Raw genomic sequence first — 14,014 nt, forward strand, 5'->3', positions numbered from 1 at the left:
TTCATCTGCCGCTCCCCATATCCCCCATCGCCCCCATCGCTCCCATCACCGCCTGAGCCATCTCCCACCTCCCCTGCGGAAAAACTGTCTTCCACGAAACCGGTCCCTGGTGCCAAAAAAGTTGGGGACCGCTGATCTGGAAAATATTCCAGGAAGCTGAACCTTCCGCATCTTGAGAAATCAGGGGACTGAAAAGCTGCCACCAGATAGGGTGGCAAGGGAAATGATGTGGTTAGTGAAAAGAGAGACTGAATATACAAACGGACCTAGGTTGGACCTTATATGATAACAGAACTCTAACCCACAACCTCTGCAGCAACCAGTCTTGGAAGCCAAACCACAACCTCGGTAGCTGTAGCAATCAGCTCAAAACAGCAGAACCGCCCTATTTTTTTTTTTCTCCTGCTGCCTCCCTTTCCATCTCTGGACCAACCAGAGAAAGCCAAATATGCTCACTAAGCCAATCACAAAAGATGCCCCCCCATCACCCGCTGCTAGTTAGCCCGCCTCCAGTTTCCCCTGTCAATATCCTCCAATCAGAGGAATACCTGAAGCCTTCCCCTTTTTCACTATCAAACTTTCTCACTCCTCTCCCCAACTTTGAGTCTCTGCCAAACACAAGTGATGGTGACTGGCTCCCTTGATATAGCAAGTTTCGAATAAATAGCCTCTGTTCTCATTTGAGTAGTCTTCCTTTATTTCCACACCTGATTTCCGTTAAAGAGCTGCATAAAATATACTGAGAAAGGCTACAGTTATGAAAAGAGTTTGTTCCTTCACACTATAAATATTTATTGTTTAAAATGACCAGATACTATCAAAAGGAAGAGTGGGGGGAATTCCACTGAGTCAGATAGGGATGAGAGCTTCAAAGAAGGCTTCAAGGGTAGGTACCTACTGTGATTAAGATGACTGCGAATCAGAAGGACAAGTGAGACGTCTGGAGAGAACAAGCTGACAGTAAGAGGGGACTGTATCTGTGCTATAACAGCAGTAGCATTCTGCTCCTCAAACAAAAGTCCAAAAAAGAGAAGGGTATGCTTTAAATGATCAGAGGAAACTGCAGGGCTTTAAATACTAGCACCTCATAGGTTAGCACAATTAATTAAAACTATTATATACATCAGTAGACAGAGTAGAGATTGAGAAAAGGAGATAGAGAGAAAGATAGCAACTATCATTGTTCTAGTTACTGGCTGATATAATTTGAGAGCAGTTTCATGCTTCTGTATTTCTATATATGCTTAAAACTAGAAGATAGGGACTTCCCTGGTGGCGCAGTGGTTAAGAATCCGTCTGCTAATGCAGGGGACACGGGTTTGATCCCTGGTCCGGGAGGATTCCCACATGCCTCGGAGCAACTAAGCCCGTGCGCCACAACTACTGAGTCCGCGTGCCTAGAACCCGTGCTCCGCAACAGGAGAAGCCACCACAATGAGAAGCCCTCGAACCGTAACAAAGAGTAGCCCCCGCTCGCTGCAACTAGAGAAAAGCCCACGCGCAGCAACAAAGACCCAGCGCAGCCAAAAATAAATAAATAAATAAACTAATTTTTTAAAAAAACCTAGAAGATAATCTTACAATGTAAAGCTGGAAAATTATAAATTATACTAATTATTTTTATTTTAGCAAAAAAAACTGTGTACAACTCACTGTTTTATATAAATAATTTAGCTTACCAACTCTATGAGTAACAACATATTAAAATTCCCCAACCTATAAATAATTTTAGAAAATATTGTTACAAACCAGTTTTATAGCTTTTCTTCTTAATTCCCATTCATTCCACTCATATGATCTCACAATTGTTGGTGGCAATAAATGTGTATCCGTCTGTGTGCTACTTTCACACTTTGCAATTGGTTTTATATAATGTTTGTCAACCTCTTTCATCTAAAGAAGTGGAGTTTTGTAATTAATATTTGTAAAAAATAAACACTATTTACAGATAACTAAAATATTTAGCTAAAACTGACAAAACATTAGGAAAACAAGAACATGAAACATACTTGTAAATACCAGCAAAATTTTAAAAATTTCATAATTAGCAAGCCAAATGTAATTATTTTCCCAGGCATTATGGATTTGTGCCTGATTTTTTGAACTTAATGTAGGAGGTGTAGTTTGGAAGGAGAAAACCTAACATCACTCATCCCAAGTCAAATGTCCCTCTCCAATTTTCACAGTGGGGACCATAAGTGAATACCTTATTGGAAATGGATAGAAGTTTAGAATAGCTACTAAATATTAGGTATACATCACATTTGTTTAAAGTATCAGAACATCTTTAGAATATATCTTAAACTCAAGCTCTGCGTACATAGCAGATTATTATCTATTTTAGTGGAATATATTCATCTTTCTGCCAAAGCACCAAGAAGCTCACTATTAAAATATTAAGTATTCAGTGATTCCAGGCTAAACAAGTTATGATTATGCTGGAAATGAAGTTGCTGGAGCGGGTGGCAGAGGTTTAAGAAACTCAAGTCCTAGTAAAGAGGAGGGGGAAGAGATGAACTTCTTTCCCCAAATCAAGAAACAGATGATTACTGAATGCCTACCATTTAGCATAAGATATAATTTTTGCCTTCAAAATGATCTTATGACATACTTAGGTAGGTAAAAAGATGCTGAAAAGATAATTTACAATATTATGCAAGTAAATAGCAAGAAAAAATAATGAATACAGCATTGAAATATGAAGAAAGAATACTCACTTCCATAGGTATTAAAGGTCAGTGAAGGATTCAATACACAGGATTAAATACACAGAAAGGGAAGAACAAGACCAGATATGTAGAGGAAAACTGTTCTTTAATAGAAAAGTATCTATGTACGTAACACCTTCCTGGTGATCTGATTCTAGCCTTTCACTGTCTTTGTGCTTTCTTAAAAGGGCAGCTGGAGCATCACATCAACAGACTGGCAGCTGTTGTCAGAACAAGAGTGCCAACAGCTGCCCCCTTCTGACCACGTTGTCCTTGGCTGGTTGTCAGTCTTCCTGCCCAAGTGTTCAGACCATCCTCTGTTCCTCACTGTCACCAGCCCCATCGTCCTCTTACCAGTCACTGCTGGGATCCCTGCCAACCTGGTCAGTCGTACCCACACCAACCTGCTTCACTGTCAAAATGTTGATAAATACAACAAACACAAACCATTCATAAACCATGTATTGCAGGGTTTTAGTTTAGTGAGTTTAAAAGAGGTAAATTAAACAAGAGAGGATGACAGAAAGAGCAATTAAAATGTGAACAGTACAAATGAGAGACAAAGAGGAAGAAAACAAGGACACACAGCGGTAGAATGTGAGCCCCGTGCGGGCAGGGATTGCTACCTGCTTTGTTCACTGTGCCCAGAATCATGCCTGGTGCACAGCAAGCGGCTCAGTAAGTGTCTGCTGAATGAATTAAGGAATCGGCACACACACACACGGAAACACACCTTCAGATCCATTTTGTGGCCTTTCAGACTACTGCAATTTAAACCTGTTAAATTATTTTACAATTCTGAGCCTAAGTTACCACCTATGTTATCTGTGCTAAGCTCCTTCCATTTCAGATAAGGAAATACTGTAGTTCCAATGATTTATCTAAATGTAGTCTTGCTCTTTCAGATTTTTCCAGTCTAATTCATCAATTTGACTCCTTACCCTGTTTTCATTTATTCTTTGTGGATTTCCTTAGTTTCCATCTTTGGGTGTGAACCCCTTTCAGATAACCTGTAAAGGCCCTCATTCTGACCCTGTCTCTTGCCGGGACTTGGGGGACCATTCTACAACAAAATGTAACTTTTTTTATTAACTACACCTTTAAATGTCATGAATTCTTAAAACGCCAACCCTGCTTACCTGAGAATATGGAATAAGGGTTTCAAACTGTTGATGAAGTTCCAGTAGCTGAATCAATTCTGCATTTTTTTTGGCTTTTTCTCTAATTTTATCAATGTAATTTTCAGGATTTTCTGCAAATGAATATGCAGCATCTCTGGTATTGAAAGTGTAATACTTTTCTTTATATTTCAAAATTCCAATTGCTGGATTTCCTGAAAATTAAGAAAAGGAATTGAATTCGATATGAAATACTGAGACTTCCCTGGTGGCACAGTGGATAAGACTCTGCGCTCCCAGTGCAGGGGGCCTGGGTTTGGTCCCTGGTTGGGGAACTAGATCCCGCATGCATGCCACAACTAAGAGTTTGCATGCCACAACTAAGGAGCCCTGGAGCCGCAACTAAGGAGCCCGCCTGCCGCAACTAAGACCTGGTGCAACCAAATAAATAAATAAATATATTTTTTAAAAAAGATATGAAATACTGATTCTTTGTTTATAATACATTCATAGAACCATTCCCTATACTCTATTTTTAACATATCACTTATGTCTTTATTAGCTAAAATGTTACAACTAGCAATTTTAAGTTATACATTTCGTTAAATTATATTTTACGTAAAATTCAAATGAAATTTATTTTATACATTTTTTATTTTATTTTATTTTATTTTTTGGCCACACCATGAAGCATGCAGGATCTTAGTTCCCCGACCAGGGATCAAACCTGTGCCCCCTGCATTGGAAGCACGGAATCTTAACCACTGGACCACCAGGAAGTCCCATATTTTTAAATTTTAAATTATGATTTTTATCTAAAAATATTTCACTATCCAGATATAAGTTGTTTAAAAATCTTTTATGAGAAGCCACTTAATCATCTAGCAGGTTTTTCAAATCTCCTTAAACTAAACTAACTACTAGAAGCACTGTTTTTAAAATAATTCTGTAAGAACTACAAAAATGAAACATCTGTTCCAAAATGTACATTTGCATGTTAGAAAGTATCTCCCACTATGAAAAGATACTACATAAAATATGGGTTAGAAGTATCCACAGTTTGTGGGAATTATATAGGAAACATAACACTGTCTTATTTATTTATTCTTTCACTTATTCAACAAATATTTACTGACCCTGTTCTTGGCACTGAGGATACAGAGAAAAGAAATCAATCAATATACCATAGCCCAGAGAGTGATCAGTGCTACAGAAAACAAGTAAGCAAAGCAGGTTAAACACATAGTAAAAGGAAGAAGGGCGAGACTGATATTTTAAGTTGGGTGATCAGAGAAGGCTGAATAAGATGAGGGAGCAAGGTATGTAGCTGTGGGGGAATAGAGCTGTCCAAGCAGAGGGAATAGCAAGTGCAAAAGATTCGAGGTGAAAATGAGCTCGGAATGTTCGAGAATAGCAAGAAGGCCAGTGGGGCTAGAGCAGTGCACAAGCGAACGAGAGGTGGGCAGTAAAGTCAGTGATGTCATCTGAAAAGGACCCTGCCTGGTAAGCCCCAGCATTACCCGGGGACTCAAGCCCTGTGGTCTGCAGTCCCGAGGAAGGAGGGACTCCCAGGGGATTCCTCCGAGGCAGTGCAGGCGGCTGATGCCCAGGAAATATTGTAGCACGTAGAAATAAAGTCTCCAGACTAGCTGATTCTGAGAGGATTCTAAACCCAAAGCCCCTCAAGCCCTTCTACGTTTTTTCTCTTCCTCCCCCTTTCTTAGAATCATAGTTGGTAGGAGCTGGAAGGGACCAAACACACCTCCTAGTTGGTCCTTCTCCTTTTCCTGACGTGGAAGCTGAGGTCCACAAGAGACAAGAGATTTGCTGAAAGTTACTCTGTTTATTAATGGGACAACGGGGACTAGACCCAGGCTCTCCCGGGACTTCCCTGGTGGTCCAGCAGTTCAGACTCTGCGCTCCCAACGCAGGGCGCCCGGGTTCATCCCTGGCCAGGGAACTAGATCCTGCATGTGTGCTGCAACTAAGAGTTCGCACGCGCAACTAAGAAGCCCACATGCCACAACTAAAAAAAAAAAAAAAGATTCCGCATGCCGCAAAGATCCCACATGCCGCAACTAAGACCCGGCACAGCCAAAAATAAACAATAAATAAATATTAAAAAAGAAAAAGAAACCAGGCTCTCCCAATCTTGGCCCATAGCTTTTCCAACCACATCATGCTACCTCTGTGTCACCCCACATCCATGTTTCTGTGTTTGTGTCTCTCATGACTCCCTTCCCTTCTTATTTGTGGAGGGAGGGAGAGAGAGAGAGAGAGAGAGATTTGAGGGGGGGGGGCAGCGAAGGGAAGGAAAAAAAAGACAAGGGGAGAGAGAAATCATCTCCAGTCTATTGCTTTTTACTTCTTCATGGCTCTTGATTGACTTCTCCTCAGTGTCAGTGATCCTCACAGGACCTCAGAATACTATTCTCTCACTTCTCCAAAGGTAAACCTTTTATTACTCCCATAATGAAAAAAATCTCTACCATAAAAAAAAGAGTCAATGTGATGTTCTCTAGCCTGTATACACACAATCCCAATAATTCTTTGTAATAATTCTATTGCCAATTCACATGGCACTTTTTGGATAATAATTTATTTCATCTCAATTTCTGATTTACTCTTTAGAGAAGTTCTAGTGATATATACATCATAGAGAAATTTTACTTGATAAAATATTGGCCACGTCCTTATACAGAAATCCTGATCTATGTTAATGGGATATAACCATAAAGTGACAAAGAATATTGTTTAATAAACATATCAGTCAAACTAGTGTTGCGCTTTCAAGTAATCACTTTGGAAGATGGTCTATTTTAGGAATGCCACATGACACTTCTGAAATCCTTCATTGACATAAGAGTCATCCCCCTTTTATGACAGCGTAGCATCCATATTTCATTATATACACATTCCATCACTTATCGCTTGTATTATAATTTCTTGTTTATGTCAGTCTATCAGGTTATGCCGCGAGCACTTCAAAGATAAATACTGCATTTAGGTCATCTTTGTAGCTCCTTTCCTAGTTCACCATTAGAGTCCATAAAATTTTACAAAGTGAGTGAGTGAGTGACAATGAGGGCACATCATTTAAAGAAAAAATTGGAGAAGGGAGAACAGTATTATTTCCAATGACGTACCTGGAAGAAGAAGACCATCTGTTGTAGCAAATGTGTAAGCACAAAATCCCCGATACTGAATCAACAATTTGTCAAAATTGGCTGTTGTTTCTGGGAAAAGCCATTCTAGTTTTCTGAAATCCGCCAGATTTACTCTCTCTTCTAAAATGAAAGAGGAGCACAAGAAAAACGGTATTCAGTGGGAAGAGTAAACCACCCAGGAAATGAGCAGAAGGCACTTGGCTGCTATCTGACTAAAACAGAGATAAGTTAACTTCGTTCAAGACAGTGTAGCTCTTAATAATATGCGAGGTGGCAAAATACTTTGAATATGATGCTCATATACTAGGACTGTCAGTTCTTTAAACAATTGAGAATGTTCTGAGCAGAAAGAGGCAAGGAAACATCTCTTAGTAACTTAGTGATTTTGGTAACAGAGGATATACTTTTCTGTTATTCACACTTCTAAAAAGTCTTCCTAGTTTTGCCAATTTTTTTTAAGCAAATAAAAACGTGAATTTATAAAACACTGATCCCCGAGGTTCTTACTTTTGCAGTGCTACCTACACTCCTGTTTCTGGCTCTGTATCCAAACAGCAGACACTACTAGTGACCCCGTGGCTACAGCTGAAAGTAAATGCATACTTTGGAGGAAACAGACCTTCTTCACTCTTTTTTCCTGATATGCCTGAAAGCCTCAAACGGTGATGAGATGTGGTGAGTGTAAATTAAATTCTTTCAAAAGAACACTGGGTCTCCCAATTCCCTGGAGCAGTAACTTGATAAACTGTGTTCTAGTGAATAAAAACGTTTGACTTATAGTAGGAAATGGCACGTCTTGCCAATATAGTTGAGTTTAATATCTACTGCTGAAGTGACTTTAATTTTTCAGTTTCATTTAGCATTTGCACAGATATGCTGTTTTAACAAAATGAAAAGAGTAGGAAAAACTAACTGGAAGGATGTTTTTGAGTCTCTCTGGTTTCATTTTCAGATTTTATGTATTCTAATAATTTAAGAATGCAAATTACCGCTACTTTTTTGTTTCACATCTTTATTGGAGTATAATTGCTTTACTATGTTGTGTTTGTTTCTGCTGTATAACAAACTGAATCAGCTGTATGTATACATATATCCCCATAGCCTCTCCCTCTTGAGGCTCCCTCGCACCCTCCCCATCCCACCCCTCTAGGTGGTCACAAAGCACCGAGCTGATCTCCCTGTGCTATGCAGCTGCTTCCCACTAGCTATCTATTTTACACTTGGTAGCATATATATGTCAGTGCTACTCTCTCACTTCATCCCAGCTTCCCCCTCCCCCCTGCCCCCATGTCCTCAAGTCCGTTCTCTACGTCTGCGTCTTTATTCCTGCCCTGCCACTAGGTTTTTATTTTTCGCTTTTACAAAAACAGAATGTGAAAAGGAAATTTGGAGAGTCCATGATCTAATTTCACTTTCTGGAAAAACTTTCTTTTTAGGCAACAATTCAAATCCCAGACTCTATTTTGACATTTCTCATGAATTTTGAGTTGTCTTTAAGAAGACAGCAGGGACTAAACAAGTAAAAGGAAGTTTATTGATAAAGACAGCCTTTCTATAAGAATCAATGCATCTCTTAAAGGGCCTAAAATAAGCTCAATTTTATAGGGATAACATTTATTGATTTATAAATTTCAACCTGAATCTGGGTAGATATATGGCAAATAGCATTCCAAAGAAATGGAGCTTTATTTTCAACAAATATAGCAAGGATTAATACCCTTTTCTACTACAAACCGATAATAAAATCACTAAGACTACAATAGAAACCTATAAGCACAGGAAATCACTGTTAACCAAAACACTAACAATAACACTAGGAATGGTTGTTGCTGGATAGCAAACTCTTCAGTTTATATATTTTCTGTTTTCCATATTTTCTATAATGAACATTAGCAGTCTTACAATCAAGAAAGATATTCAAAACTTTATCAGAAAGATACAACTGAAAATTTTAAAACAAAAGAGTGACTTTATTCTAGAGGTAATTTTAGGAGGAAGAGGAAATAATGGATGATTTCTGTTACCAATGTGCTCTTTCATTCTACAGACATCAGTTTTCACAGTCACTCCATCAAGAAGAGCTTGCGTCACTTTCTCAGGAAAGAACAGTTCATGAGTCCCCAGAAATGGCTCAAGATGAGTAGTTAAATTACTGAGGATGCTAATCAAAACAGTTTCATCCTGAAAGCTAGTCCACAGATTGGAAAGGGCAATGAAGGTGGGCTGAGGAAGAGACAAAAATGTTCAAAATGTCACTGTTTAATAAAATTACAAATCACTCTACTCTTAAAAATAAGTACAAATTTTTGTTTGTAAAGAGATTAATTCTCCCGTAAGACAAGTAAAAGTAAAAGTCTCATGAAATTAGACAACAGAATCTCAGTAGAAATTGGACTCATAAATTATGAGAAAATAAACTTGTATTTCAAAGCATTTTATTTTGCTATGATTGCCAGTAAGTTAGTTTACTCAAAAAAGCCAAATACACATGATCACCTAAGAAACATTCATGGACGCTTCACCTCAAAAGGTCTAGGGGAAAATAGCTTCTTTTTTTAAAAAAAAGCTAAATATGACTCATTATAATTAGATTTATCTGGCTTAGTTACAATTCAAAAGAACTTGGAAAGTCTAGGGATACATCTTGGGCCATTTCTTGTGAGCTTATGAGTTAAAGATTTTGTGTCAGTGACATAAAGTATTTTTTTATTCCTATTAAAGGTCACTGACTTATACAACAAATAAAAAATTAATCAGGCCCTACTTATAAGTGAAACAACTTAGCCTTTTGTTTCCAGGTTTTTAAAGTCGAATGTTGGGAATGATTACAGAAAATGATCAGAGACTCAAAATGCTCTATAAAATACTGCATGTACATCTTGTACTTCTTTGGGGCTCCCAGATTTGCCCATAGGGTGGTATAGATAATCAGAAAGTCAGAATAAGTGCAGGCCTGGTAAACAAAGTGATTTTATCTTGTCTTTTCAGAAAGGTCACAAGTTACATCACCTCTGTGCTGAAGGCAATTTCTTAACCAGCTCCTGTAAAAAACGTTTTCAGCACTGCACTATGGATTATTTTTGCTGCCACAGACAATGCTGATATTATGGTTATTACAATATATACCTGCACTTTGTTGAGTAGCAATGGTCTACCAAGGGAATCCTCTCATCCAACTTGTAACATCCTGGTTATATGATTATTACTACAAAATAACCAAACACAACAGGATCACCTCACATAAAGCTAATACTATTATTTTTAGTAATTAAATAAAATTAAAATTACTTCTGATCCAACTTTATAGGACTTAAGAGTACATTCACCTTTAAACAAGGTCAAAGTGGATGACAAATGCTTACAAAGACTTGTGATGTTGGGACAGCCGTCTTTGATTTTACGGTAAATTTTAATTGTTCCAGTTGGGCTCCTAACTGCTTTATCATCATTTCCACTTCCTGAGCACAAGTAATTATATCCGACTGTGAAGACAACATAATTGGCATTCATATTTTCATAATTTTACTGCAAACGTTATGTATGTGCTAAGCCCTACCTGCTCCCCACATCTCCTGAAAGTAAGCTCAGCGAGAGCAAGGATTCTGCCCTCCGTGGTCTCCCCAACGCCAAGGACAGAACTGCATGTGGATGGTGCTCCAGGAACATTTGTTGAATGGAGGAATCTTTTGAAATACAATGGCTATAATTTTTCTCAAATGTATACAGGTATTCTTTGGTATTCAGTATAATTGCATTCCCGAGCAGTGGATCCTCTGACATAGTTTTCTAGAACTGTTCTTTTCCCATTCCTCAAAGGTAAAATTAATGAGGTATTCCTTTGAAAACTACTTTGATACCCAGATTTTTAAAAATTGCATTCAAGAATGCAGAAAATGTTACAAATCATAGCACTGAAAGAAAAACAATATATTTCTCATACAACCATAGCAATCTGAAAATAAGGTGTTAAATGCTGACTCTGAAATAATTACTAACATTTATTCTTATTATGGGCTAAGCACCATATTAAATACTTATAAGTAAAAAAAGAGGTAAGTACAAATAAGAAAACCAAGGTACAGAAAGGTAAGTAAATTGCCCAAGGATACACAGCTAATGAGGGGTAGAATCATGGTTCTACACCAGATCGTCTGAGCCCAGGGCTCTTATCCTAAGATGTGACCAGAAATGGCAGTGGTATGGGGTTATTAGCACAGTGTTAAAGAGTAACAATTACGTGAAGAGAAAAAAACTGCATTTGAATTCTCAGATATCTGTAGCCTAACTATATGTTTTACTAGACTATTTTTAAATGACAAAAAATTATTACTTCATAAGACATATCAAATATCATCCGTGTATTTCAACTAATGAATTTTTTTATTCACAATGTAAAGTGCATCCTGTTTCAATTTTACCCATACTACTCTTTAAGCATCTCCCCTCCTCTTGCCTCATTCTCCCATTATTTATTTATAATAAAATTTATAATAATAATTTACATATTGTTTATCCTATCTAATAAGTCGCTTCTCTAACCCTCAGAGTTTTTTCCCCTTGATTGCTAGTTTTCTTTTAGGAATCAAATAGGAAAATGTAGTCCTTAAAGTCTTTAGAATTGTACACAAACAACAAGAAACAGAAATAATTCACGTATGTTCTCCAAAGTAAAAGTTACATTCAATACATAACACTTCTTTAAAAACTATAAGTAAAGATACTCCAGACCTACTCCCCCAAGCTATGCTTGCAGGCTCCATTCACAGATTAGGCACACAGAACTTCTTGATTTTTCCTGATAGTGTCCTAGAACAATCACTCTGTTTACATTTTACCAAAAAGAACTTGTTCACAACCATGTAGAATTTTTAGTTGCAAAGTGAGTCCTCATAAATAAAGGGAAAGATATTCCCTGCTCAGGGATCAGAAAAATTAATATTGTTAATATGACCATACTACCCAAAGCAATCTACAGATTCAATGCAACCCGTATCAAAATTCCAGTGGCATTTTTCAAAGAAATATAACAAACAATCCTAAAATTTGTACAAAACCACAAAAGACCTCGAATAGCCAAAGCGTCTTGAGAAAGAAGAACAAAGCTGAAGGCATCATGCTTACTAATTTCAAATTATACTACAAAATCACAGTAATCGAAACAATACGGTAGTGGCATCAAAACAGACACATAGATCCATGAAACAGAACACAGAGCCCAGAAATAAACCCATACATATATAGTCAATTAATTTACCACAAAGGAGCCAAGAATACACAATGGGGAAAGGATAGTCTCTTCAATAAATGGTGTTGGAAAAACTGGACAGCCACATGCAAAGAATGACACTGCACCACTATTTTATGCCACACACAAAAATCAATTCAAAGTGGATTAAGGACTTGAACGTAAGACCTGAAACCATAAAACTCCTAGAAGAAAGCATAGACAGTAAGGTCTTGCCCTCAGTCTTGGTGACAGTTTTTTTTTTTTTTTACTTGACACCAGAAACAAAGGCTACAAAAGCAAAAATCAACAAATAGAACTATATCAAACTAGAAAGCTTCTGCACAGCAAAGGAAACCATCAACAAAATGAAAAGGCAACCAATGGAGTGGGAGAAAATATTCGCAAATCATGTATCTGATAAGGAATTAACATCCAAAATATATAAAGAACACAACTCAATAGCAAAAACAAACAAAAAAAACAATACAATTTAAAAACAGGCAGACGGGGGCTTCCCTGGTGGCGCAGTGGTTGAGAATCTGCCTGCCAATGCAGGGGACACGGGTTCGAGCCCCGGTCTGGGAAGATCCCACATGCCACGGAGCAACTGGGCCCGTGAGCCACAATTACTGAGCCTGCGCATCTGGAGCCTGTGCTCCGCAACAAGAGAGGCCGCGATAGTGAAAGGCCTGCGCACCGCGATGAAGAGTGGCCCCCGCTTGCCACAACTAGAGAAAGCCCTCGCACAGAAACGAAGACCCAACACAGCCAAAAATAAATAAATTAATAAATTTAAAAAAATAAAAAAAATAAAAAAAAATAAAAACAGGCAGACGATCTGAATGGACATTTTTCCGAAGAAGACATACAGAAGGCCAACAGGTACATAAAAAATTGCTCAACATCTCTAATCATCAGGAAAATGAAAATCAAAACCACAATGAGATATCACTTCGCATCTGATAGAATGGCTACTATCAAAATGACAAGAAATAACAGGCATTGGCAAAGATGTGGGGATAAAAAGGGAACACATGTGCACTGTTGGTGGGAATGTAACCTGGTGCAGCCACTATGGAAAAAGTAGGGAGGTTCCTCAAAAAATTAAAAATAGAACCACCACATCACCCAACAATTCCATTTCTGGGAATTTGTCTGAAGGAAACAAAAACACTAACTCAAGAAGATATATGTGCCCCCATGTTCATTGCAGCATTATTTACAAGGAGTTCTGCCATTTGCAGCAACAAAAATGAAATTTGAGGGAATTTTACTAAGTGAAGTAAGTCAGACAAAGACAAATATCATACGATCTCACTTATATGTGGAATCTTTTTTTAAAGATTTATTTATTTATTTTTGGCTGCATCAGGTCTTAGTTGCGGCATGTGAGGTCTTCACTGAGGCACACAGGATCTTTTGTTGTGGCGTGCAGGCTTCTCTCTTGTAATTGTGTCGTGCGGTTTTTCTCTTCTCTAGTTGTGGCACGCAGGCTGGGCGGGTGGGCTCTGTAGTTGTGGTGTGCGGGCTCCAGGGCACGTGGGCTCTCTAGTCAAGGCGTGCAGGCTCAGCAGTTGTGGCACGGGGGTTTCAGTTGCTCCACAGCACGTGAGATCTTAGTTCCCTGACCAGGGATCGAACCTGTGTCCCCTGCATTGCAAGGCGGATTCTTTACCACTGGACCACCAGGGAAGTCCCTGGAATCTTTTTTTTAAATTGAAGTACAGCTGATTTACAATCTTGTGTTAGTTTCTGATGTATAGCAAAGTGATTCAGTCATACATATAAAAGTTT

The 14,014-nt window shown here is 38.2% G+C and overlaps 2 protein-coding genes across 4 annotated transcripts in view; both read right to left on the reverse strand.

Moving 5' to 3' along the window:
- SLC35A1 (solute carrier family 35 member A1) overlaps nucleotides 1-3,868 on the reverse strand; it is a 44,279-nt gene extending 40,411 nt beyond the window's left edge. Inside the window, exon 1 of the mRNA XM_082473987.1 lies at nucleotides 3,848-3,868. The gene's annotated coding sequence lies outside the window, so the exon portion shown is untranslated. The remainder of the gene's footprint in view (nucleotides 1-3,847) is intronic.
- The window catches only part of CFAP206 (cilia and flagella associated protein 206), a 38,092-nt gene that overhangs the window by 2,258 nt on the left and 21,820 nt on the right, over nucleotides 1-14,014 (reverse strand). For all 3 annotated transcript variants that reach the window (XM_082473942.1, XM_082473943.1, XM_082473944.1), the window contains 5 exons: nucleotides 10,356-10,475; nucleotides 9,018-9,216; nucleotides 6,973-7,113; nucleotides 3,848-4,041; nucleotides 1,750-1,893 (listed from right to left, as the gene is read on the reverse strand). In XM_082473942.1, coding sequence (XP_082330068.1) covers nucleotides 1,750-1,893; nucleotides 3,848-4,041; nucleotides 6,973-7,113; nucleotides 9,018-9,216; nucleotides 10,356-10,475 — 798 coding nt within the window. The remainder of the gene's footprint in view (nucleotides 1-1,749; nucleotides 1,894-3,847; nucleotides 4,042-6,972; nucleotides 7,114-9,017; nucleotides 9,217-10,355; nucleotides 10,476-14,014) is intronic.

The sequence above is a fragment of the Balaenoptera physalus genome (assembly GCF_965194825.1).
Source record: "Balaenoptera physalus genome assembly, chromosome: 9".
NCBI lineage: Eukaryota > Metazoa > Chordata > Mammalia > Artiodactyla > Balaenopteridae > Balaenoptera > Balaenoptera physalus.